This window comes from Opisthocomus hoazin, chromosome 14, assembly GCF_030867145.1.
Source record: "Opisthocomus hoazin isolate bOpiHoa1 chromosome 14, bOpiHoa1.hap1, whole genome shotgun sequence".
In the NCBI taxonomy this organism is placed as follows: Eukaryota; Metazoa; Chordata; class Aves; order Opisthocomiformes; family Opisthocomidae; genus Opisthocomus; species Opisthocomus hoazin.
This window is the reverse complement of record NC_134427.1, coordinates 18,082,363-18,109,482: the sequence shown is the minus strand read 5'-3', so window position 1 is coordinate 18,109,482 and position 27,120 is coordinate 18,082,363. Positions and strand designations below refer to the sequence as shown.

At 41.5% G+C, this 27,120-nt stretch overlaps 1 protein-coding gene across 5 annotated transcripts in view; it reads left to right on the top strand.

Annotated features, from left to right (window-relative positions):
• TENM1 (teneurin transmembrane protein 1) overlaps nt 1-27,120 on the top strand; it is a 1,260,898-nt gene that overhangs the window by 1,160,280 nt on the left and 73,498 nt on the right. For all 5 annotated transcript variants that reach the window (XM_075435330.1, XM_075435332.1, XM_075435331.1 and 2 more), the window contains 6 exons: nt 499-522; nt 3,880-4,026; nt 14,946-15,162; nt 21,688-21,807; nt 23,542-23,803; nt 26,481-26,748. In XM_075435330.1, coding sequence (XP_075291445.1) covers nt 499-522; nt 3,880-4,026; nt 14,946-15,162; nt 21,688-21,807; nt 23,542-23,803; nt 26,481-26,748 — 1,038 coding nt within the window. The remainder of the gene's footprint in view (nt 1-498; nt 523-3,879; nt 4,027-14,945; nt 15,163-21,687; nt 21,808-23,541; nt 23,804-26,480; nt 26,749-27,120) is intronic.

Genomic DNA, 27,120 nt, shown 5'->3' with positions numbered 1-27,120 from the left:
ATAAACAATTGAATTGTTTATTATAACAGACTGTCTAATTTTCAGAGGTAAGCAGCGTAAGCTTTCATGCTTGCTTCTTGAAAAAGAGTTGAATGCTGTATCTTGATCATTTTAAGATATCACTGGCTCTAGAATGTACTGAATCAGATTTGCTAAATCAAGAATTAGGTTTGTGAAGGAGGAACGGCCGATTTTTCTAAAGATTGTGTTGAGCAAATCCAGAAAAGGATCAAAATAATTAAAAAGATAAATAGAGCTGCTCTTCACATTGTAGGCACTGCCAGGTCCGGCCCAAGCTGGCCTCTGCGTGCTTGTCGTCAGATGGAGAACAATCCCATAGGCAATGGGTTCTGCTAGCAGGAGCAGGAATAGATCGGACTGGAGGAAGAGGGAGACACTTTAACCAACAGGTGGCAAGCCATAAGCAGATGGTGTCTTGTGTTTTCATTTGGGTACAGAAGTTCAATCCATCTCAGTTTTGTTCTTTTCTTTTTTAAGCTCACTACTTAGATGCTGTTCGAGGTAAGTTTTTCACACCAGTGTTGTGAAAGAACACTGAAAAGATACAAAAGTGTTGGGAATGGAGTGTTTTGTGTTACCTGTTTTGTCTGAGCTTCTGTACTGCTAAATTGCCAGAATCGGTAAAACATTTGTTTATGGATGTATGCATACACAGAGAGAGAGACTTACGGAAAAAAATGCAGTTTTTAACAGATAATGTGCTCAACCCATTTGCAAAGTTGTAGCAATGTAAGCATGTTTTATGTGGCCATCTGATGTGCTTCATTAGGCAAATCAGTTCTTTGCTGTTGCTTACCATTCCAAAGTAATGGGGGAGCTGAGACTTGCACAGAAAACTATGTGTTTATCCTGTCTTCCATGAGAACAAAAATTTTCTTTTTTATTTTTTTGTCATTTGTGCTTGAAGTAAGCTTCTTTTGATAGAGAAGTACACTTTTCAAAAAGCTGTCTATGCTAGATGTGATATCATTCTCTTCAAATCATTTCATACAAGAGTTAAATTTTATGTTGTTCTGTGTCTGGTGCTGTTGGTTTGATTTCCGTGCCTTGCCGCAGGTCCTGCCTGGTCGTGTCAGCCCAAGTACCTTCCCCGCGTTTGGCAGCAGCCCCTCAGTCCTGGCCACGCTCCTGTGCAGAGCAGTGATGCACATGGCCCCTTACGGAAATGCTGCTAGCTGAAATACCAAACTAACCAGTATTCCAGAAAGATCTGTGTGTTTATTTTGTATTTATTATTTTATTTCTTCAGAGTTAGGTAATAATAAAACCATGTAGGCCTTCATTTGGTTACATTTGTAGTCTTGGAGGATAACCACACACAGCAGCGAAGTCTGATCATGTACAAGAAATAAGTTAACTCAGCAGGATAGTGAATTGAAGTGGAAAAACATCCCCATCACCCAGAACAGCTCTCACATCCTGCCCTTTCCCCCAGCTCCCTGAAAGAGGCAGAGAATTTTTTTAGTACATCTGGTGGTTGCCAACCTCACACTATTTTAAAGCAGCAACTTCCAGAGTTCCAGTGTGAGAAAACGGTGCCACCGATCACCAGCTCTTCCAAGCAAGAGGCTCAGACTCCCCCGTCGCCCTGTTTGCAGATCTCATCGAGAAACTGCACCGAGGGTGAGGAGGAGAGATGAGCCGTGGCTGGTGTAAGGTTGCCAGGAAAAGTGCTGAATGCGGGGCTGTAAGTCACAACCCGGCAGACCAGTCGGACAGGTTCTCTGACTCTCCGGTTGGCTCCTCCAGAGCCCGTTTGGAGCCTCTGTCTCTTGGGGTGCCAAACACACATACAGACTGAAGCCTTTTCTTTCTTCCTCAAAAAAAAAAAAAAAAATTCTCTGTTAACAAGCAAGTGTTGATGTTCACTATCTCTGTTAACAAGCAAGTGTTGATGTTCGCTATCAAGTACAGAAGGACGTTCAGTTCCTGCATGTCCATGCTGGCAAAAAGAAAGGAGCCCTCTTCGAAGGGATGCCACTTGCGCTGGTGAGCTTAGTGCTGAGCTTTATCCATAGGCTGGTAACAAGCAGTGTCCCCCAGGGGTCAGTACTGGGCCCAGTCTTGTTTAACTTCTTCATCAACGACCTGGATGAAGAGTTAGAATGTACCCTCAGCAAGTTTGCTGATGACACCAAACTGGGAGGTGTGGTAGATACACCAGAAGGCTGTGCTGCCATTCAGCGTGACCTGGATAGGCTGGAAAGCTGGGCAGAGAGGAACCTGATGAGGTTCAACAAGGGCAAGTGCAGGGTCCTGCACCTGGGGAGGAACAACCTCATGCACCAGTACAGGCTTGGGGTGGACCTGCTGGAGAGGAGCTCTGCGGAGAGGGACCTGGGTGTCCTGGTGGACGACAGGTTAACCATGAGCCAGCAGTGTGCCCTGGCTGCCAAGAAAGCCAATGGGATCCTGGGGTGCATCAAGAAGAGTGTGGCCAGCAGGACGAGGGAGGTTCTCCTTCCCCTCTACACTGCCCTAGTGAGGCCTCATCTGGAGTACTGTGTCCAGTTCTGGGCTCCCCAGTTCAAGAAAGATGAAGAGCTACTGGAGAGAGTCCAGCGGAGGACTACGAGGATGATGAGGGGACTGGAACATCTCCCCTATGAGGAGAGGTTGAGGGAACTGGGCTTGTTCAGCCTGAAGAAGAGAAGGCTGCGAGGGGACCTTATAAATGCCTACAAATATCTGAAGGGTGGGTGTCAGGAGGATGGGGCCAAGCTCTTTTCAGTGGTGCCCAGTGACAGGACAAGGGGCAATGGGCACAAACTGAAGCACAGGAAGTTCCATCTGAACATGAGGAAGAACTTCTTCCCTCTGAGGGTGACGGAGCCCTGGAACAGGCTGCCTAGGGAGGTTGTGGAGTCTCCTTCTCTGGAGATATTCAAGACCCGCCTGGACAAGGTCCTGTGCAGCTTGCTGTAGGTGACCCTGCTTTGGCAGGAGGGTTGGACTAGATGACCCACAGAGGTCCCTTCCAACCCTACTATTCTGTGATTCTATGATTCTGTGATTGTCCTTTGGCTCCGTGTGTGACACGGTGAGGTTCTGACAAATGGCTGAGCTGGCACTAAACTGTGCAAGCAGATGGACATGAGTGCACGCATCCAAGAGACAATTCCTCTGTCACTCTTCTAGGCAAGAGAGATGGCTGAGAATGTCCAAATTACTGTTGATTCAGAGCTTACGAGTATATAATCCCGGGGATGTTACAGTTGTCGTTCCAATTTTGATCTAGAATCCAAGCCACTAAAGCGCAAGGGTTTTTCGTATCTGAATTGCGTGTAATGTGAAGGAAGTGGAACTGGACGTTGGAAGGAAATGCTTGCTCCTTTGCCTTCTGTGGAAAGAGTTGTATTGCAGCAGAAATCAAATTGGCTTTTTCTCAGTCAGCTGAGTATTTATGAACAGAATAAAAACGTCACCTCAGCTCCCTGCAATGTGTAGGATTATGTCCACAAATGCCAGTTTGTCATTGAAACAATATTTTCCATGTATATTTTTGATACCACTGTTGATTATGTATATACCTTCAGGTAAGTAGAGAAAGAGATAGACACGGCAGACTGTTAATTATCTTCTTAGAAGTTTACTCGCTTTTCCTGTGCACAAAATGTTATGCACTAAAAAATCCTCCTTACTTACTGAGAAATGACTTGTAGGCAAGCAAAGGAAGGGACAAGGATGGGCATTTTTCCGTATTTGGCCAAAAATACAAATGGCTTGCAAGAGAGCTGTGATCATTTGAAGGCTGCAAGTATAATACCATATGAAAGAATGTTAAAGTATAATTAGAACTGTACAGGAAGAGAAGAAAACTCCTCCATGAAGGCTTCTTTTTTACATTTTCTTTTCTAGATGGCTGCCCAGGTCTCTGTTATGGAAATGGGAGGTGCACTCTTGATCAGAATGGATGGCACTGTGTTTGTCAGGTGGGCTGGAGTGGCTCAGGATGTAACGTTGTCATGGAAATGGTGTGTGGAGATAACCTGGACAATGATGGAGGTATGATACATAATTTATGTCTCTTTGTTTGTTTGGCACATGCTTGATTGTCATTTGAATCTGTAGTTTTGATGTATATATTTTGCTTTTTGTCACAGAATGTCAATGTTTGTCTGTTCGCTCAAGACAGTTGTTCCACTGACTTCATCTGAAGCAGTGCAGTGAGGGAACTGACCCTTGTGCTAGATGTTGTTCAAGGCAGAAATTATGTATGTACCGTACCTATCATCCCAGCACTTGATATTTTTTCTTCAAAAAACAACAATAGCATCATGAAACAAGTAATTTCTTCTCTCTCCTTTCCACTCTACCTCACGTTCAGAATAACTCTGTTACCTATTTGAGAAAAGAGAGCCAATGGATACCCAAATGAAAAAACCTCTGTGCCTGTCAAAGTCTAGCCAGAGTTTAGTCTTATGTTAATATTAAATAAATATATTTGCAGGCATAAAGCATACATTGAGAGACGCTTTTTGAACATTAATCTCTTTGTTAATGTTTCCATTGAGACACAGCACAGTTCTTGCAATTATCTGGACCTACATTTGCACAGTTGTTGAGTAAGCTGGCGCAGGAAGCATACAAAGTAATTTTTGAAAGTACCATAAACAGAGCCCTGTGCTAAAATAATCATTTGCTCTTTTCTACCAGCCGAACCAGAGTATTTGGCACTAGGTGTGCCCTCAGCACTCTGTAGTCTGCATTCATGCTAAGGCTGTGTCAGGTTTAGGTTTGCTGGGAAGAACAGTTCTTTCATAAGTTAGTCTTGGCCTCCTTTCCAGTAGCTCATTCTAATACATGAGCTGGTGCGTTTTTTTCAGAAAAAAACCCATACAGACTCTGTTTCAAACTTGCCAGTGGGAGAAAAGCCACAGCATTCCTCACTGATTCTTCTCAGAGTTAATTATTTTTGCTATTTGTTTTGGGAATACTCATTTACTGGACAGTCAAGCAGGACTATTGCCTTCCTTTCCTTAACTTACTACCATCCTTTACAGTGCTTGCCTCCATACTTGGAGCTGTGCAGCTTTCTTATTCAGCCTGTGAATACACTTGCCCCAAGCACGGTTACATTTTTTTCCTTAGATTCTATACTGAGATGTATTGAAATAATATATTATCTTATAGCACACTTACAGACCATCCCAGTGCCTTAGGTGAGATCTCATACACCACTGCAATGTCAAGTCCTAGTATAATGATTGTCTGTTTTCTTCTAGGCCATTGATAAATTAAGCTTGATTTAGGGCCAGGAACTGAGGTCACGGTGGGACCTCAGTAGAAGCATTCTGACTCAGTGATGATTCCTCATTTACAGATATATTTTGAGACTTTCTGATTTTGTATCCTGTGGGCTCTAAGACCATGCTGTCCTTTGGCAAAGGCTGCCTCATTTCTGAACCCCATTCCAAATCTCCTTATTCCTTTCTTGTCCTTCCTTTTCCACCTTATTTCGAAGACCTCTGACAACCGTCTCTCTGCCCACTCTCTGCTCCTCTACGCCAGTGTGTATCCCTTTCACACCAGGTCCCACAGCTGGCATTGCTGCCCCTCGCGTCCTTTCCCATCTGTCTGGTGCTCTCCCCTGCTGTCCAAGCCACTGACTCACTCGCCTGCCCTCTGAAATCTGTCCACAAAAGCCCTGTTTAGCCTGTAATGTATGTAAAGCATTTCCTGATACACGCTATGAAATGGCTCTGTATAAACTGCCCTTTGTTGTGGTTTTGGGTGCTTTATATTCTGCAATAATGGTGACTTATTGAAAGAGTTGGCATTTTTAACTCTAAATCTCCTTGAATTTGTCAGTTTAAGACAGACATTTAACATCATTTCGTTGCAGGTTTTAAAAGTAATTTTCTTTTTGCTTTTTAATGGTAGCATAACACAGGACTAGGACAGCTCTGTTGACATTACAATTAGAGATAAGTGCAGAGAGAAATATTTAATTAATCTGACTACTACAGATGGACTAAATGTAATTAAATTTCCTTCACAATCAATTTTATATAAGAAAAAAAAATTATATCTACATATTAAAACCACTTCTCTTTATATATGAAGTTCATAGGACCTGATTTGGCATAGCATAAAACAGAAAAATTCCCCTAAAGTCATTGGAGTTATACCAGTGTTATGTTAATACAAAGTCAGAAGCGGATTCATAGTGTTGAAGGGTTTGTATACATACACAGCAGTAAAAGCAGAAATAAAGGGGGAGACATGACATTACCTATTAGGTCGTGTTTGCTGGGAGTCTGTGCCTGAGACTGTTAATTATGGTGGCATGACGAGTTACTGTCCATCAAGCTTCACTCCTGGATTAGGTTCATGAAGATGGAAGCTATTAACATTTTCCCCTGTAGTTGTGGTGAGTTTAAGAGCAGGCACTCAGATGAGTTACAGAAACTCAGCTGATAGGTAGTAACTTCCTAAGCCGTTAGGATGTGATCTCGTTCAGTCAGTGACACAGCCCAGGAGGTCGTGCTCTCGCCCCAGTTTAGAGCCGTTGTATATACCAAATCCTGGCATTCTCACCTAGCAAAGGTCTTACTCATTCCGATTGTGTTCAAATCAATCATTTATAGCTTCATCCTTGAGAGGTGTTTTGTGCTTCAGGTTCATTAGGAGAAAGTCACAACCAAAGAACAAAGCTGTAGTGAGGCTGAACAAATACTTTCAAACAAACTCTAATTTCAGGAGTTAGGGAAAGTGATGATTTTGTGTAGTTTCCAGTTGATTTATTATACAGCACTTTCAGAGACTGAAAAACTGAGGTTTCTACTATACAGAAATACATTCAAATACACAGTAGAAGAAACATGTTAGAAAATGAGGTATTTCATTAGTTCCAGCTGCAGGGATCAAATAATGTCATTTATTTGGCATGAGGAAGTGCTAGTGTTACTGTTTAGTCTGTGGTAACAGCACAAAAAGCTTTGCAAGGAAAGAGGAAGTCTTGAATTAATTTTTAAGGACTGGTTTATAAGTATAAAGGTAAGCCACAAGCATATTCACAGCCATCCTGGTTCTGCAGATGCTGAAGCACCAAGTTCCCCATCGGTGCAGCTACCTGGGGTGGTAAGGTTAAACGCATGTAGAAATAATTCCCTGAGCAGAGAGAATACTATTTCTTTCAGAGGCCCATTAGTATACGCTGTACTTGTGCCCTAACTGTACCATAACTGCCTTTCCTATTCCATCTCATAACTCTCTGTTAGCTTTTTCCTACTTGCAGACTTAAGGGCATGTTTACCTGTTCAAATATCACTACAAATATCATTGAAAAGGTCTTAGCATTATAACAGATGCACGATGGTGTGGTTTGCACTTGCTCTTGCGGAGTGCATCTGCAGTCTGTTAGCAGTGTGGTGTCCGTTAAATAATGCCAAGAAGTCAAGCAGATGTCCTTTGTAGTGGGGCCTTTCCCTCGCCGTGGCTTCCCTCAGCATCACATTATTCCCCAGTTGTTCTCTGTCTTTCATCGTCATGACTGACATGATTTCATTTTCAGTTTATAAGATGACCATTCAGCTCTTCTGAGCAGGTCAGTGTCTCCTGCCCTGCCATTAATTTAGACTCATTGGGAAGCTTCAGTACCACCAGGAGATTGCTTGGAAGCTATGCTGAGCTCTGGGCAGGCGAGTGCCGGTGTCCCAGGCGAGGAGGCAGAGCCCGCTGCCACAGCGCTGGGACATGCAGGACGCTCGGCACCAGCTCCCAGGCACCCCCCGACCCTGCCAAGCCACAGTTCTGACACACGTTGACATTGCTGCTGCGCATGCACATCTTGGTGTTCAGCTGAGAGTTCCAGCCTATCACTCCCATTAATTTCTTTGATACAAATCTCTCTTTTAAATTTGCCTGGGTCTCTTTTCGTCGTTTTCTCTTTCTTTTGTAAATCAGTCTTGCCTGATTGTTTTTAAGGAAAATACTATTTACTACAAGCTTTGAATTCTCTTCCAAATATCTCTTCAGTCACTTCAGACAGTTATTGTAGCTTTCTCTAAGCTTTTCCAAGCATAAGAAAATCTATGACTCAGCATAGCCTTGGGTTGATAACCAGTGCTGCTAAAATATTGATGTATTTCTGACCCATCCATTGGCATTTTAATAACCTATCCATCACAGAGATATTGAGTCCATATGTAAGTAATATGCTATTATTACACAATATAAATAATACTGTTGGGAATGGTTTTCATTGTTGCTGAGCAGCGAGGGCTCCTCGGGGATAGTTAGAGTTTCTGAAAATCATACCCTTATGTATTTGCACTCTACAGCCTTTCCACAGGCACGCTGGTGGGTTTCCAGTGTCCTTGTGTAAATGCCGGTGTTCCCCGTTGACAGCCTCACTGTCTGCTGCAGGCTGTGTATTACGGCTAAAATTTGAGCAGCAGTTTGGATTGATGCCTACGAGTAAGGAGGAGAGACTCAGGACGGTTACTTCTGCTTGGTCTCTTCTGAAGTTACTCTCCGATTCAGTTTGCTCAGTTTTCTGGCAACCCCAACTGGCCTCGGCTGAGCCTGTGGTGAAAAAAGTCGGCTAAGGCATTGTTTAATGCTTATTTGAAATCTGTAAAAGAAAGCAAGCAAATGTAACCTGAAGACTCCTGTGGGTGGTTTTTTTTTTCCCACAAACAACAGTAATATTGAACAATTGATCATGTGAGTGTACTGAACAGCTCAAATCCTTCAAGTGTCGAGCGTCATGGCGTTGAGCTTTTTTAAGGTTGTCCTGCATAAGAATTTCAGAGAACCAAATCTGCTTGCTGCAAGAAGAAACCTAAAGCCCGTTTTTTACTTTCTGTGAAAATGTTGTGGACATAGTTCTCACAGCCTCGTCGCTGGCTTGCGCTCACTGGGATCGGTGCAGAGGGAGCAGGAGAGCACGTGCACGCACACCTCTGCCTGGCTCTGCAGCAGTGAACATGAAGGTCAATGGTATCACTTATATTAAGAGTAGTATATTGCTTAAAGATGGGTTTGATTTCCACATGAATGAGCAAGTACGTTTGTTAGGAGTTGTGTTTGTGAGTATGCCTGCATGCATGTGTGTGCATGCACCACATAAGCATATACACCACCTCTTGTAGTATTCTGGGTTTGGCATTAACCATAAAACTTCAAACCTGTTGTAGTTACCAGAAGTAGTCTTGTCCATGTGTGACAAACACTTGAAGGGATGAGAACTCTGCTCTTTTGATGAACTTTAAAGCAGAAGAACAGCAATTTTAAGTATTATTGCTAACTATTTACGTTTTGCTTGCCAGAACCTAATGATAGTGGATGGTTTATGAAAATGACTGACCTATTAACATTGGAGGTAAAGTCTGAATTTGTTGTTTTCATAGCCAGTTAATCAAGCGTCTCAGTGGTTGAATAGAAAAGAAGCCACTGTGAAAGTTACTGCATGCTGCACTGGTGAGTTGGGGAAGCCACCGCCACTGAAATGAGAACTGCTTTGTTCTGTGGTTCCCTTGTCAGTCCCCCAGCCAGAGCCTCTGTAATGTCTGCTGGGACAATTTATACTAATTGTGAACAGGTATCCACTTTCAGCAACCTGAGTGATTGTGATATTCCCATAATTGCAGTCATGAGTTGCGAGTAATTCAAGGGTAGATGAGAAGACTTAGAAAAGCCAAGATTTGAAAAGTAGATGGCATAGAGCATCAGGCCCAAAATGTGTGACTTCTTCCATGTTCTTGCTATTGCCTTATAGCTGACAAAATGCCTTTTACTTTCCAATTGTTACTTTATTTTATTGAGGTATAGATATTCTGCAGTGTTTGGAAAGCTCAGATACAAACCACATGAAATACAATCACTGTACAGCATTTGCCCAAACATGGTAGGTGAAGAGATATATTGCTGGACAGTAACCAGTGGAGAGGTGGGTCTGTAGCTCCGCTGTGGGGTTTTGTCTGGCTGCTGAAGGTGCTCAGCCATGTGGAGGAGAGCTTGCTGCGTAAGGTGAGAGAACGTGCTGTACCTAGCACACGCTGAGCCTTCCGTGACTGCAGTAGAAATGTAGCTGAGGAGGGAATTTCATCACACGTGTGGCGTTCTTTCCATCATATTAAATAAGAAAATTGTATATATAAAAGCATAAGCAAGAAAATGTGGGGTTTTTTTATGGAAAATATTGTGTGATTCCATTGACACATACTCCTGACACAAGAAATATTAATATCATTCCTTATAGAAAGCTTCCTGAAAGGATGCCTTCCCGAGCAAGGAAATGGGAAAATCTTGGCCTACCTTGGTGAGCTACGGCAATGCAGAGAGGGACGGTGTGACTGAAAGCAGAGCGACTTGTTTTGGCATGCTCTGCCTTTCTTTGAGGTTGTTCAAATTAATTAAGAGAGCTATGAAGTGCTTTTTATCCTCAAGTCGATCTTTGTGAATTCTATTTTAGCAGTAATATTAAAAATATTTTAATTGTCTAATTTACTTACAAAAACAGAAATCCCAGTTCGTCGTTATCTGTTGCATACAAAACGAGGTACCAGGAAGATGTGAAACTGTGATCTCAGACTCATCAAAATCTGAGTCACTTTATAACATAATCTGTAGTGCACCATGAAGGTGCCTGACTGTCTTTTAGGTAAAACAAATAAAAAATTGCTAATAGCAAACCAAAATCATTTACACCTCTGTAATACAATTTAGTCTGCACTTCTGCTGTGATGCACTTTGAGGTAATTGACAGTAAAAACTTTGGTGTACAGGCTCCCCTGCTGTATGAATTACAGTTTTTGCTGCCTGGTAGTAGTTTGTTCCTACTCCTGACTGTTGTCTCCTGAGATTTAATAGAAACCCTGCTGTTTTCTTAACACGGTAAGTTTTTTAATAGTTGGTTCCTGATACGAAAACTTAACTAAAAAATGTGGCCATTGGTTGAGAGTTGACTAATGTATTAGCAGCATTTTCAAGGGCATAGGTTTGATGCGATAGTTTATCAACAAGATTTATTTGTTTTTCTGGTTTATTCTCCTGGATTAGAAATCTCATTTCAGATAGGACTGGCTTGGTGAAAATGTTAAGCTCACATGCTCTTCCTAATACGATTTGCATTATCATAAACTGCCCCTGTATGTAACTTGTGATTCTGTACCAGTTTGCTTTACCTGGTTTATTTTAATGGGTGTCGCACTGAATTACGGTGTTTCTTTCTCGGGTTTTAGATTTAGGTTTTTTTAATTTTTTTCTTTTAAGTATATGTTAAAACCAAGGTCTTAAATGAGCCTAACATGGAACAAAGGTTTTATTTTGGCTTAAGAGTTCCCTGAAATAGGTGTTTTATTCTTTGACTTCTGCACGCAACGTGAAAAATATTTTCCACTTTTCTCCAAGTTGATTTCGTTTCTAAATTTTGTTTTATTGCTCAGAAAAAAGAAATAGCAGTTGCATTATTTGGACAATTCTAGTTAATAATTCTCAAATGCATACACTGAGTGGCCTGAGTTAGGCCTAAGCCAAATATGTGGTGTGAAGAGTCTGGAGAGCAGCCAGTGCTGCTGCACCTCCTGCCTCACTGCCCACGGAGCATCCTCCAAGCCTAGCATCCTTCTGGTTCATTCTGCATGCTTGAGAGGAGAGATTGAAATAAATTATCACCTGATCAATGAAAATATTAATAAAGTGCAAAAACAAAAATACTGCGCAAGAGAGAGAGGCCATGAATGATAATATGTAACTTTGAATACTCCAATTTTGGATTAACACTTATATTTTGGTTAGTAATGTCTTCCTCTGGCGACTTTGTAGCCTTTGCTTCCAAGGCCATAAGCTGTTCTGGGGGTATCCAGCACTTCGGACACTCATGGTGCTGTTCGGAGAAATACGGTTCTCACCGTGGGTTGTTCAGACGTCCTTCTGGGACTTCCCACTCCTGCTAAGGGGAAACCCACCCTTTTCTAGCCCTGAGAGCCTGCAGAGGCAAACGCAACCAGGTACAAGTAATTCAAACCAAAACAATTCCATTAGCAGAACCTGGAAGAGTTTATAAGATAGTCACTTTGCTGACAAGTAAAAGGCAAAGAAGAGATGAAAATTGAGTCTGACTGGCAGATGGAAAACTGCTGTCCCTTTCCTTGGTTTCATTTTGTGTACAGCGTGAGTGCGCAGTGTTTGTTGCCAGGCATGTAAGCTGTTGACCGAACCAAAGAAGAATGAGGAGACTATTACGGAAAGCCAAGTATTTAATTGTTATTTTTAGAGCTATTTCTTTTCTAGGCAAATCTTCATATTCTGATATTTCTATGAATTTTCACTTGTATTTCTTACATACATTAGAGAATCAGGTCAACTCAGTCCCGGCATCTAATGGATTGTTGACAAGGAAAAAATTAATCAGAATAGCTACTGTGGAATAAATTACTCCAAAATAGCTTCCCCATGGATACTGTTATTCTGAAATAAGCATGCTTTTTTTCTGATTAGTACCTATTCTGCCAGACCAATGTTTGTCAAGTTTCCCAGGTAGGCAGCAGTCAGCTGGTAGGAATTAGTACCTTCCAGAAAGGACCTTGACTCCTTGAATGAGACTTGTCACTGCCATCACCATTCCGCCGGAAGAGCCCAGCGCTGAATGGCTGTACCTAACCACGTCAGAGCCCTCTGCAGGCATCTTCACCAGTATAAAGTAAAAGCAAGGCATTTCAATTTCCTTATCGCCTTTTCAAGTCTGGTAGAATTCTTTAATATTTGCAGTCTTGGAGAATCTACCAGTTGTTTGATGCTTTCAAGTTCACTTATTAAGAAGCCAGAGAGTTTCATTCCTTGGGCAAAAAAGAGGAAACAATAAGAGGAGTTATTTTTTCCTTGCTGTTTCGAGTCTGTTCTTCAGGTTTCAACCCAAAAAGCTCTTGTGTTTTTTCATCAGAACACAATGAAAAGCCCTCTGGTTCATACCGTGAACCTCCATCCACTTCCCGTGTGGCTTTGTTTAGACTGGAGGCCCCTTATTGTTTCAGCTTGCTGATTTCCTAGCGGATTTCAATAGCTTTTTAGGTTTTCCTGAATATAAAGTGACTGCTACTCTCAAAGTCAATAAACTCAACGTTGCCCTGTGAAGTTCTTCTCCCACCGCTGACAAATGCCTGTTGTCGCCAGGACTGGGGGAATGTGGAGAGAACTTAAAGCATGCACTGACCTGTAGCTATGCCAGCTTTGCGGGATCCGAGGGGCTTAGATTATTGTTGCTAGCTACTTACAATTGCCCTTGGCTCATTATCACAAAAACTAGCCTGCTCTATCTGATTTCCCGGCTGCAGTAGGATAGGTTTGTTAATATTTTTTTTGCTTGGCCAAGCAATTACCTTGCTCAAGGTCAGGCAAGGATTTTCAGATTCCAGGAAAGCCTGTTTCATTACACTTGTTTGTTCTGCAGAAGGACTTTTGCTTTCTTTTTGAAGTGAATATATTATGCTGTTATTTACTGAGCATTCACGCAGCACAGTGTGCTCTATTGAGAAAAGAGCAGAGTTAGCGGAGGGTTGGTCTCGCAACCATTACAGTCAATGACAAACTTCCAGCAGCTTCCCTGTTGACGCAGCTTGCCCTGGGGAGGTATGGTTTTACAGGCACCAAAGCCTTGGTACGAACAGTGCATGAAAAGTCAAAGCGTGAAGTGAAAATATCTGACAGTATGTTGATCCTGTAGCATTCTGATTTTAACACAAGGGAAATCCATCCAGTGATATGATGACTCCACATTTATGCAGACCGACCTTGCTGAAAATACAAAGAGATGTCTTTGCTGAAGGATACAATGCTGAATCTTGCTTTATATGCATTAGTGTGCTTGTCAAGCCAAGCAAGTTAGTAACTGCTAAGTCATAAAGTGGATGTTTAAGAAGATAGTTGGACATTTTACTGTACCTTCTTAAATCTGTTTCTGGTTGAGTATGTAATTTAGGCAATTTGGACGTCTAAGCTGCTGATAGAAGCAATTAAACGCCAGTAGCCCAATTTTAAGTTTTATTTAGCTGCCTAGTTTAGATGTACTTCAGTGCTTCGCTTTCCTTTGTAAGCTTTGGACAGTTAAGTAAATGAATTTCACCCACAAGTGTTGCTGCAAGTTTGTCCATGAAAAAATGTAGATTTTTGAAGAAAAAAAAAAAACAAAACCAATTATTCGTCCTGCTTTTCATATTTTAAAATGGGGGCAGGAGGAGTAGGTTTCTTTTCACTTTCCAGGTTTCATTTGCTGATTCAGACATCCATGGAGAACACTGTATCTATCAGGTCACTGCGATAAGGTGTGCATCAAGGTGTGTATTTGTGTATTACCAACTATAAGAGGACCGTAGCCATGATTCTGTGCTTTTTGGATCATTCTAGAGTTGCAACCAATAAATGAAAAGTAAACATCCTACAGCACTAATACAACTATTGTAGGGCTTACAACAGACAACTGTAACAAGTACCATTGTACTACTGTAGTGAAGATGCGCATGAGAGCTAGATAACATTTCAGACTTCGTTATTACAGGCTGGTTAGCAAGTGTGTGTGCTTCACCAGCATGAGCAGGCACAGTGGCAGCACAGGGCTGTTAGAGATACCAGCTGCACAGGGTGGGTCATGCGGCCGGTGGACCAACAAGGATTGTGTAGTGGTTTTCTTCTTCTGCCTGTTCTGCAGTGAAGACAGTCCCGCTCTTTCCTGTTCAGGTAGTTTGCAGGTTCTGTTTTCTCGTTGTCATGTGGGGATTTTATGAGGTGATACAGTGTTAATGAGTAGAGAGAAATACCCCTTCTGGCCTAAGCACATACGTTAATGCTTTATTGAATTTGAATGTGTCATAATCAGCATGCCTTCCAATTGATGAAGTACCTCCTGTGCTCTCTGGTAGTAAACATGGTGCTTTATTCTCAGAATCGCTCAATTTCCCGAACTTTCCGTTCTCTCCTTTTAGATGGCTTGACAGACTGTGTAGACCCTGACTGTTGTCAGCAAGGCAATTGTTACGCAAGTCCTCTCTGCCAGGGTTCGCCTGACCCCCTGGACCTTATTCAGCACAGCCAACCACCTTTCTCTCAGCATCCTCCAAGGCTCTTTTATGATCGCATCAGATTCCTTATTGGGAAGGAAAGCACTCACGTAATCCCGGGAGATGTCTCATTTGAAAGCAGGTGAGTTCTGTTTTAGATGAAAGACTTTTCTGAATATTGAGAACTGCAATGAAATTATTTAACCAGGAAAAAACAGCGATAGCTGGGTAGCTGAGAATCCTTCACTGGTGATCAAAAAAGACTTAGGATAGCAAACGTTCAAGCCCCAACAGCTGAGGATCTTGTTTATGAGTCTTGTCATTGTCTGTCTAATTCGTTAAAGTGTCATGGCAACAAACTCTACTACTGCTATTAACAAGACTGTGACTGCTGTGGAAAGTAAGCAGTCTCGTACTTACAAAATAAGTGGGGGGAGTTCAGCCCTTTAGGCTGTAAGTACAGGTAACGGCAGGAGGCCGAAGAACAAGTTGGATTCCTATGTGCTGTATTCAGTCACCTTTCTGCCCAATAGAATTTGATTGCTATTTACAGTGTAATAAATTTAACACGTGTCACTTAGATATAATCCAGCTAACAAAGCCAATTAACAAATATTTTTGGTTTTACTACTTGCTGATAGACCAGTGTGGCGTTTACCATTTTGTGCTGCAGCTCACCCTCAAGCGGTCATGCGAACAGTAGAGCGATCTCTGAGCGTTGGTGAGATTGGCTTGCCCTGTAACAGGAAAAGACTGCGCAGTAGGACAGGGGCACTTACTTGCTCAGATAACCTGGTAACGCATGTTTTCTTGAACATCTGAAATATAGGGGCACATAAGTTTTTGTGCTGTAGTTCACCTGGGAAGCTATAACTTACGTGCTGACAAAGAGATCCACAAATCATCCATGTCACCTAACTATTAGGCTGTCAACTGGGCCTATACATTAGATAAACCATGTTCCAGTAATAAGGACATAAGAATTTTTTTATTTTCACAGTGCAGTGCATAGCACTTAGATTATAACCTCGACTTCATTCCATAGCTGCACACAAATTCAGTGCACTTTCTCTTTGTAACTTATTAATTTTTAATAGAGTAAATACGTAAACAGAGTCTTTATTGATCTGAAATACCTAAACATTTAATCACTATTAATAATGTAACAGGATGTTATAAATATGTAGAACAATAGGGCATGAAAATGAACTCCATGACAAGCACCCACCTGCCGGTGGTGGGGGTCTCGCTGGTGGAACAGTGCCGTGGCACCTGACGCGAGGTCTTTAGCCGGTTGTACACAGTCTAAACCAAAAGCCACCAGTGAAAGACATTCCTCATCAAAACGCCTCGCAGTGAGGTGTTTTTCAGAGAGGAGGTGAGCACTGAAGTTGCCCGTGCAGTGTTCTGTGACGCTGCAAATGTTAGCAGCCAGATTGCACGTAATCCCATCGATGTGCTTCTATAGATATAAGGAACTGATCTTTTAAAGCTGTCGTTGATGGGATTTAACTTGGATTTAAAAGGTTTTTCTGAGTATAGTATTTAATTTCTTTGCCCTGATATCTGCCATGCCTTTGAAGAATGAAGAGCAGCGAAGGCTCGTGTGTGAGCAGCAGCCTACCCTCACCATGGTTTGATACTTCATACCACGAAGGAGTGCAACTTGCATTGGTGCCTTGTTCACATCCCAGACATTGTTTCCTCCTGCTGTAAAGAAATTGCTAGTTAGTTTGGCGAGGAGATCGTGGGGATTCAGATGAGGCTGTCTGTATCTTTGGAATCAGGACAGTGCCTGGAGACTCGCGCTGTGCCATGTCTCCTGGGTTTTGTCAACAGCAATCTGCAATGTGCTGGGCACCCCGAGGAGTCCATCGGTCCACAATTTGCTTGATCCTCAAGTATTCCAGGCTGTTGGAAAATTGCTTATCCATAAGTCAAATATTATTAAAAACTGCCAGAATTTTCCTCCGGGATGACAGATCTCAGGAGGAGGCAACAGCTTAGCTGTGCTGCCTCTGTCCAGAAATCTTCCTCTGACGTTGTCAATCTCACTGTCATCTACTATCTGTTCTTCTCCTGGGATTTAAGATTACTGAAAGAAATATAGAAAGACAGCTGTTACTCAAGTAAAAAAATCAGAAATCTGTGATCCTGCCTATCTGGTGCAGACCAAGGAATGCTTGGGGGGTTTTAATCTCCTTTTGGCCATTGCTGAGAAGGCTGTGTCCAGGCAGATGATATTAAGTCATGACTGCCTGCAGAGCCACCTATTTTATAGCATTGGTGGTTCAATGGGAAATGTCGGAAGGACTGGGTGAAATGGTGGCGTTCATTTATTTCAGAGCACTGGCATCCCTTCCCACTGGTGCTCAAATTTTGCAAAACCCTATCTGGCGCTGTTTATTTTTCTCATTTGCAAGAAGTCTCTGAGGCCATTGGGAGGATTAAAGAAGAAACATCTATCCAATGTTTTCAGTCTTCCAATTCAAATGACATTGTGCAGAACTTTAGTGTACTGTAAGTCAGTGGAACTCCAATATAGGTGGTGTTTGCATGAATCTCACTGTAGATAAAGCCAAAGTGATGTTGAATAGATTTGGGAAAGCTGTCACAAAAAATAGTGAAGATTATCTCTGTCCTTCAGACTGAAAGTGTTTTCTCTCTGACATATCCTGGCATTTTCATCATCATCTGAAATACTAAGATTAGTTGTTCTGACAGCTGCTGGGACATGTATCCTTTTCCATGTGCATCTTAAACTTTAGATTAGATCTAATTTTTTAACATTTGGCTTCTACAGTGCAGTCAGGGTGTTGCATTGAGCCATGGCTAAGTGCTACACCAAAATTAACTTTAAGGAGCTAAGTATTTTCAAAACATATTTTGCTTTTTATTATGTCAAAGCTATGTCATGTGTACTGGGGTTTTTACAAACTCCCAACTAAACTGTGACATACTGAAAGGCAAATTAGACACATTCTGAAGAAATGGAAATGTACTTGCTTACATCAGACATGGTTTTGACCTACTGCGTGTAGCAGGGTGTAGCAGATTAAAATGTTTTTATCAACTTCTGTTCTCAGGAAGGTTTTTAGCTTGTTTCTTTGCTGAATATTTTTAATGCATGCTGCTGGCAAGCTATTTGACTCGCTGCAGATTGCCTACAAAAAGGGTCCAGTGTATGGTACTGAATTAATTACCCTTCAAAGGCTGCTTACAGCAACATTGTCAGCAGGAAGAAGTGAATGTACCTTACTAGCCTTTAGCTTAATTTCTCTGATTGAAGATTTTAATCAGAAATGTAATACAATAAATGACATTTTCTGGTAATGTGACACTTGCAAATTCACGAGTTGCTTGACAGAGTTCTACATCTGAGCCTAATGTCACAGCCTGAGGTGCTCAGAGAATATTGGCAACTTAACACACAAAACAAAAGCAAAAAAAAATAGCAGATAAGTAGTAGTAGAGCTAGGCAGAATGGTAGTGGAATAATAAAATGCTTTACAAGCAGTGAAAGAATGCATCTAGAATTTTAAACTTCTATTTATATTTTAAATTGGAGATGTCAAACAAGCTGCCTGACGGCAGAGAGCTGAGACCTGCAGAGCTGAGATCCTCAGTTACACATGGAATGACCCATGAAGCATTGACAGAGAAATCCTACTTCTTTTAGGCCACCTGCAACCCTTGGGAATCTCTGCATTCACTCAAAAAGCCGACTGCTCCCTCTGGAGTTGCAGATTTAGTACAGCTTGCCAGGGGATTAGAAACATTTTTAATGCATTTGAAAACACTAGGCAGCTTATCAGGGACACGTTCCTTCCCAGCTCCTCCAAATTAGAAAAGACATTTTTGCACTTACTTTCAAGTTAAAACAACCTGGACAGCCTTAGTCCAAGACTGTGCAGTCGTTGCAAGTAGGTGACTGTTGGACAGGCGCGATGAGTTACTATGCCCCATGAGAAAGAAAAGCAGGCCAGTCGCAAGTGGATAGAATAAATCTTAGCAGCTGAGAATAGAAGAGGGACATACAACATACTGAGGAGGCGTAATGATCTTTAGAGGCTTCTCTGTTAAAATTAAGATAAGCAGTGAGTGGTAGCAAGGTCCACAGCTCATCTAGAAAGAGGGTGAATGTTGAAGCAAGGAAGCATGAAGTGGCAGTTGAGTATGAAGTGGCATCACTGCAGGGAACATGCTCTAAAAGCTCTGGTAAGGAAAGGAATTAAGCGAAGTCTTCTGCAAGCAGCAAAGCTGCAGGGAACCTCCATGCCAGCATGCCTCCGGGCATGGTCATCCACTTACTGAGCTCTTGGGACACTGGGAAAGGAGGGAGAACCTGCTGCAAGCTGGGGGGCTGTTTCTCACCTCACAGAGCCTTTGAGATCAGTGCTGGTCATAAAGTAGCTGAAAAATGTTTTCATACCTGCAGTAAATGCAAAAATTACAACTAATTCTGATCAGAGATTTAGTAGGTGATGGTAATTCAAGAGGAGGGCAGAGAGCAGAAGACTCTTCAGCTTAGAGTAGGTAATAAAAAGACAGTAAATAATGAGGACAAATGTAGCAACACAGAGGCAGGCTTAGAACATTTAAAATCTAAAAGATTGCAAAGACAGTTCAATACAGATAAATGTAGAATAATGAGGTTTATGAGTCCTTATCACATACTGTAAATGTGTGTGACTTGTAAAATATGACAAATAAAAAAGGACCACAAAAGTTGAAAGATAAGTCTCAATATTATTTATGAATAATGAGAAGTAAAGTGAATGAGGAAAGAAAGACTATATATTAAATAATGAAGACTTTGATGAGTTGTTATCACTCAGATCTCTGTGCTTGATAAAATATGAGTGCAAGTAGAGTCAGAAGACAGGTCTGTGTGGAATGAACAAACAGGAGTATAAGAATAATGTACGGAATAATGATGACTCTTAGGGGTCTCTCTTTCTCACACCAATGTGTGTTGTAAATATATGGAGTGCTCTAATAAAGGGATTATAAAAGGAAAGGCAGGTCGGTTGATGTTAGAAATATGAGAAAACAATAGAAACCAGCGTTTTCTGCTCTAACAAATCAAAGAGTAATTGAACCTGGCTGTTCTGTTGAGTGAGTCTTGTAAGTCTGTGGAGACACACAAGAGCTTGATTGCCTTCGGTGGAGCAGCAGGTTTTTCCCACAAATAGGGCCACAACCAAATGAGTTGATGTACAAAATGAAAAGGTGGTAAATCAGAACTCTGGTTTGCATACTGGCAGTAATGTAGCCTCTCCCATTCCTCTGCGATTTACCAGCATCTTTGCTGAAAATCAGCATCTTTCTGTGTCCCGGGAGTGTGGAATTCATGTTAGCTGCTGTGGTGAATGGCGTACTCCAAAGGGGTTAATTTTTACCAGTTGCATCTTCTCAGGTCATAGTCAGCCACGTTTGATGATATCATAGCGATAAATTAGTGTGCTGTCGAGTGGCTTTGGAGAATAGGATCTTATGAAACAAGTCAGAATATTCAGAAATTTATGGTCTCTAATTTGTGCATATGATTTCATTGGGTCATGATCAAGTAATCTCTCAACCAGGAGGGTATTTCACATCTTATTCCTCATCCATAACAAGACTTATCTCCTATACGTTTCAGTCTTCAAATACGTAAAAGGCTAAAGCTAAGAAAAAGAGACTATTTTTTTCGCGTTTTCTGTGGCTAGGGCGAAAGTAGTGGCCTTAAAGAGCAGCAGTAGACATTGAAATTAGACAGCATGAAAAACTTGCCATGAGTAAAGCACCTGTACAGTAGCATGGAATGACTGGCTTAGTGAGGTTATAGAGTTAGACAAGCATCCGTCCGGAGTAATGTACGTATAGTTGATCTTACCTGAGGCAAAGGAATGGACAAGATAAAGTCTTGTATTTCCTTTCAGCTCTCATTTTCTATGATTCTGTGATCCTGTTAGCCTCCGATTAGACCCACTTAGTAATGAGTTCAGTTTCCTGTCTGTTGACTTTGATGCGTTCTGTTCTGCTGTCGTATTCCAGCCTCTTCGCTGGAATGGGAGGATTTTTATGCTGGAATGTGGGTGCGAGCCCAGTGTATCCCAGGGGGAATTTAAAAGGGCGTAATGTGTGATGGGGGATTGAGAAAAATGTATATTACACTTGATTAGGCACTCTCTAAATTTACCTATATAACTTTCTGAAGTTCAGTGAAGACCATGCGTCTCTCAGCTGCCTTATCGCATTAGTTCAGCTTTTTTCTAACAGACAGCGCTGCCCTATTCTTAGCAGCGGAGAATGAGGTGTCATTCTCCCCTTTCACCAATCATCACCCCCTAGAGCTGCAGCAAGCTAAATCATGCTATCATGAAACCTTTGCAGTGCTGTTCAGTGGCAGAACAAATGGCCTCCTGAAATATAACCAGAAATGGAAATACAGTCTTGATACACCAGCGATTCATGGGCAAGTCTGTGTGTTGCGTTCATGAGATAATGGTTTTTCAAATCAACCTTTTGGACTTGTTTGAATTTTCGCTCAAAATCAACAGTCACAATGATATCAGAGTAGTTTGGTCTGTCTGGGACAGAAGCATAGCACATTTTCTGAAATCAATGCCCTTCTTTTCTCCTTCTGTATCTAACATGTTGCCTTCTACTCTTCTTGTTACAGACGGGCGTGTGTCATTCGAGGCCAGGTGGTAGCAATTGATGGAACGCCTTTGGTTGGAGTCAATGTCAGTTTTCTGCACCACAATGAGTATGGATACACCATCAGCCGACAAGATGGAAGGTCAGGCTTTCATGTATGGTCTTTCACTGGTTTAAATTTGCATAGTTACAGCCACCTACCACCTTCTATTCATGTACAAAATTTTCAGACATCACTGTTCATACTGTGGCTTGAGGATGGCATCTGGCCCTCTGCTCTAGGAGCACATTTACTTAGAGCTTTCTGTGGCAAGGGAACCAAAGAAGAAAGAGAAGAAGAAAAAATCTGAACAGCAACAGGATTACAGTGGCATTTGAACACCTGGAGTCAAAATGTGACAGTACTGCTGTAACAGCAGGTTTTCCAGAGAATTCCTTGTCTTCTCTTTTTTTTTTTTCTGTTGTGAATCTTCCCAGTAGTTTATTGAGGTGTCATTGAAGTTAAGTCCTTTAGTTGATCACCAGAGCCACACAAGTGAAAATGGACAGACTCCTTCCAGAGCCAGAATGGTTCCACTGCTGTTGCACAGCCAGTCCTGAACAATGCTGGTTTCCTTCTCTTCCCCAGCCTTGCAGGGCTGAGTTCCATTCACGAAGAGAGATGAGTTCCTACATGTTCTATATTGCTCTCCAGGGTTGGTCATCCATTTGCAATAGGGTCATGATTTTCTCCTGACCTTGAATTAAGCTGCTAAGGGCAGTTTAAGACTTCATCTTCCTTGGCTGCGTTGTGAATGACAAGAAATGGGAAGCTATCTGCCAACAAGGAAAGAGTGTAATTTGTCACTGTTTCCACCATTCATTTTTTTTCTTTGGCTTTGTCATTTCATAAAAGTAAGGAGCATGCATATTTATTTTACCTTAGTTTATTGACTTTCAGATCACACTACTGAAAGTTAGTAATTATTGTTGCCTCTTTACGCTACCCTGGATAAAGTTGTTGCGTTAAAATATGCTACCTGTATTTCGCTGTGAATGTAATGGTTGTCATTTGGGAAATGTGATGAGATATGCATAATTAAGTCTGACTTCTTATCACAGTTTGTTACCATCAAAAGCCTCCATAATAGATGCATTCAATAATACAGGGGGTGAAGTATCTATTTACATATTACCTTATGTTGCATGACTGTGGATGTCAGAAACTCAGAAAACTGAGACTCTGTATCGTGCCTTCTATGTCCCACTGTTTTGCAGCCCAGATATGCCAAAGGTTCTTCACAATAGCTCCCGGAGGATCGCCTGCCTTATGTGCAAGAGCTGATTCAGTTCTCAGTGCAATTAGTCGGCATCTTTCCCAAAAATTTCATATCCTGCACAGAGGGGTCTCCTGCTCAGTGTACTCAACCTTTTCCTGCTGCTACTTTTACAAAAAAGGAAAAGGATATGTTAACAGAGAAGAGGGCTAGCGGGCTTTAAGACTTCTCATTCTGCATGCTGTACCTGCACAGAATATGTGTAGCATCCCTTTCCTGGGCTAGGAATTTATTTTCACATAAACCAAAGTAACTGGGTCCATACTCTTGTTGCAGATGACTAGTTAGTACCGATTCTAGTTGATAAATAGAGGGGAGATAGGCCAAGGAACAGTGAAGTACCGTACCCTCCTATCGATGCATACAGGTAGAAAGTGCAGAGAGGTAAAGCTTCTTCAGGAATACCAAGATGATGCCGGGAAGGCATGCTTGAACGCTTTCACATAGTAAATTAAGGGCTGTAATGAGCAATATAAAGTTCTTGTTTCTGATGCATTGAAAGTTTGGTGATATGATGATAACACAAAAAGAAACAAAGCCTTTGGTTTTCTCTTTTCCAGTTTTGACCTCGTGGCTGTTGGAGGCATCTCTGTCACTCTGGTTTTTGACAGATCTCCTTTCATATCTGAAAAAAGGACACTTTGGTTGCCTTGGAATAGGTTTATCATCGTAGACAAAGTTGTAATGCAAAGAACAGAATCAGACACCCCATCTTGTGACATCAGTAGTTTTATCAGCCCGAATCCAATTGTACTCCCGTCACCCTTGACAGCATTTGGAGGGTCCTGCCCTGAAAGAGGAACTGTTATTCCAGAGCTACAGGTAACGAAAAGACTTCCAAATTAACATTTTCTTCAGTTGCAGAACAAGTTCTAGACAATTTTAGAAGATGATACCAAATAGTGAGCAATTAACTGCTGTGATGTTATTCACGTGACAGAGTGACACCAAGCTGTTTCATACTGTTTCACAAGATGCTCTTCTCTTCTTTTCATTCTTGATTTTTTGTTAATATTTTAAGGTGCTTTGTTTCTTACCTCCAACTAGAAGAAAGTGGGGAGTCCTAACGTGATTTGTTATTGGGATCCCGACTTATTTATAGTGATGCACAAAACCATTCCTAGGTTACAGATAAACAGTGCAACTCCCCCATACATGAGTGTGAGACCTGACCCAAGATGCATGGAAGACTCCTAGGGATGTTTCATCCATTCACATCTTCCAGTTCTTTACGGTGGCATCTCCAGCTTTATTTTAGCTTCTTGTTTTTTCTTACTTTCTTTCCAAGGTAGAGCAATTTTAACATGATCTTTAGGATTGTTTTTATTTAAATGTCTTTGTTCTTGACGCTCCCTTGGGTGTTTAGAAGCAATTTCTGATTAACCTTGTATTTAACTGTTTTCTTATTTGGGACTTCAATGAGATTGTATGAGTCGAACACCCAATAAAATCCCACTACACAGGTTTCAGATCATGTCAACCCCCATAATTTTTAGTATGTTGTTTGAGCAGTTAGAGTTCAGGCAATAAGGCCTCTTCTGGGTTCTCTTTAAGTTTCACTGGGCAAGTCTGGAAGATATTTTGGAGGCTACCTGTAGACATGAATGTTTCCAACCTTTTCTCTTTTTCTTGTACAAGTGTTGGTACTGATTAAGGGCCTTCATTCTACATGGAAGAGACCTCTGATTGAACTCAATTATGTCTAAACATCTCCATAACTGCTAAAAATATTACCATGTTTCAGCCAGTTGATGGCCATACTGTTGCTTAGCGGAATGTACTAAGTGAAACTAATGAACATAAATTAAGAATAACCGATGCACACTAACAAGAAAAAACTGGGTCACATTACATGAGGTATTCGTGGGTCTTCTTTAAACAACAAGGTACCCAAAGATGCAGTCGACTCAGAGAGAAGCTGCCCCCAGTCCTTCTGTTGTCATTGGAAGGTCCTCAGAGTTGTGAAGTTTCATTGTGCAGTACTGGGAAATGAACCAAATGTAACCCAGAATAATAGGAGAAGGAGATATATTAGCATGTATTAATGCAGGAATATTTCTTCCTGCTTTTCTATTAAAAATGAGAAGAGATGTCAAATGTATGACAGAGGGGGCAGCTGGGATGTCAGCAGGAAAGAAGGGGAACACTGCAAATCAGGAACAGTAAAGGGAGCAGGATTTCCCTGGCAACACTACATTTCATATGTCGAAACGACAAGTGCTGGCAGGCCTCCAGCTGTACTGCAGCAATCCTATGACAGTGATAGTGTTGCAATGTGTAAATAAAATTGTTTTGAAAGTGAAGTAATCTCTTGTTAAACAAGAAAAATTGAAAAACTGGGGAATATAAATAAAACAGTTTGTATTTTTCCAAGCTTGATGAATTTAACATTGTGACAGGTTGGCTTGTTATTACGGAAATACACTAAAATCATTAACCTTATTAAGCACGGTCTAGTTTTCAGTGGCTTTTGAGTGACTGCGGTGGCATCCTCCAAGAAGCTGCTCTCTTCTCTTGCCTGCTCTTCCTCCCAGTCTGTCCCAGTAGAGCTCCTTTCTCTCAGGAGATCACAAGAGCTAAATCCCTCTTTGTAGCTCCAAGGCCCACATCATTCAAAAGGTCAAGGCCAAGTTTCTTTTTTTTTGCCTCACAAGCTTGCAGTCGTTGCAGTCCCTCTAGCTGCTGCGGGCTTATCTTCCTTGCAGCCAGGAACCGATGCCACTCCACAGCAGGCACATCAACACCGGCTTCAGTCCACATGGTTCAGACAGCAGCGCTGACAGCAGTGCCGTGGGATTTGAAGTCTGTTGCACGCCCTGGGGACTCACCTGTTAGCTAGAAGACTCTGTTGCCCAGACATTTTCGTCTTCGATGCCGTGTGTCCACAGTTGGCTTGTTAGGTCTCTTCCACTGTGCCTTCATATGCCGTGCCACTTCTTGCTGGAGCTTAGCCTTACTGCAAGCACTTCTGCACAGAAGATGGTTTAGCAGGAAGGTTTGTGTTCTTTCTTAGCTCTCCCCAAGTTAGGGTTATTAGCTTCAAAGCAGGATAGTATCTTTAAATCATAATGTAATACATAAATTGTGTGCGTATTTAAAAAAACTTTTTAATTGTATTCTGGCTAAGAATACTCTTTAAGTAAACCAAATAATAAAGCCGAAGTAAAGCTATAGAGCTCTTATGTATGAATATGCCCACAGAGATAGTATTTGCTCCTTGGTAGAGAAGAGTGAAGCATTGGAGGAAGAGGCTCTTTATCAAACTAGGCAGACCACTATCCACAAAGTTGACCAAGCAGCTTCAAGTGTTGGACAATTTGTAATATGCCTGGCTGCTGCATTGCTGAAATAAACACAGAAGACCATCAGTGTTTTAAGTGGTACTGTGTTCACATCATGATTGTGAAATGTAAAATAAACACCTGCTTATTTTTACTGGTTATTATTACAATTTTGCGTTTTTCTTGGCTATAGATATAATGATGTTGTTTTTTCCAAGGTGGTCCAAGAGGAAATTCCAATTCCTTCAAGTTTTGTGAAGCTGAGTTATCTCAGCAGTCGAACACCAGGGTATAAAACTTTGCTGCGCATTATTTTGACACACACAGCCATCCCTTCTGGAATGACAAAAGTCCATCTGATAGTTGCTGTTGAAGGACGTCTGCTTCAGAAATGGTTTCCTGCTGCAGCCAATTTGGTCTACACATTTGCCTGGAATAAGACAGATATATATGGACAGAAGGTCTCTGGTCTGGCCGAGGCTATGGGTATGTAGCATCAGCTCGATGTAAGCAGAAGCACTTACACACATCAAGCCAGAAAAATATGGCTTATGAATTTTGTTGCTGCACTTACATTCTTTCAAATCAAATGCCTCTTTAGCTGAAGTGACTTGTATGATTTCCTAAGAACACTTATTTTCCTGTTCTTCCAATGTCATCTTTCTAATTTAATCAGTTTGAAAATCCCCTTTTCCCTCGAAGAATGGTTATGTACTAACAGCATTATATTCAGCTGTCTTTGTTTTTGAATGTTACTTTGAATATGACCTTTGGTGTGTCATTGTTTCTGTCATTTTTTGACTGTGACATTTAAAATGTCATTTCCACTTAGGGTTTACAAATTCTAACTTTTAGGCA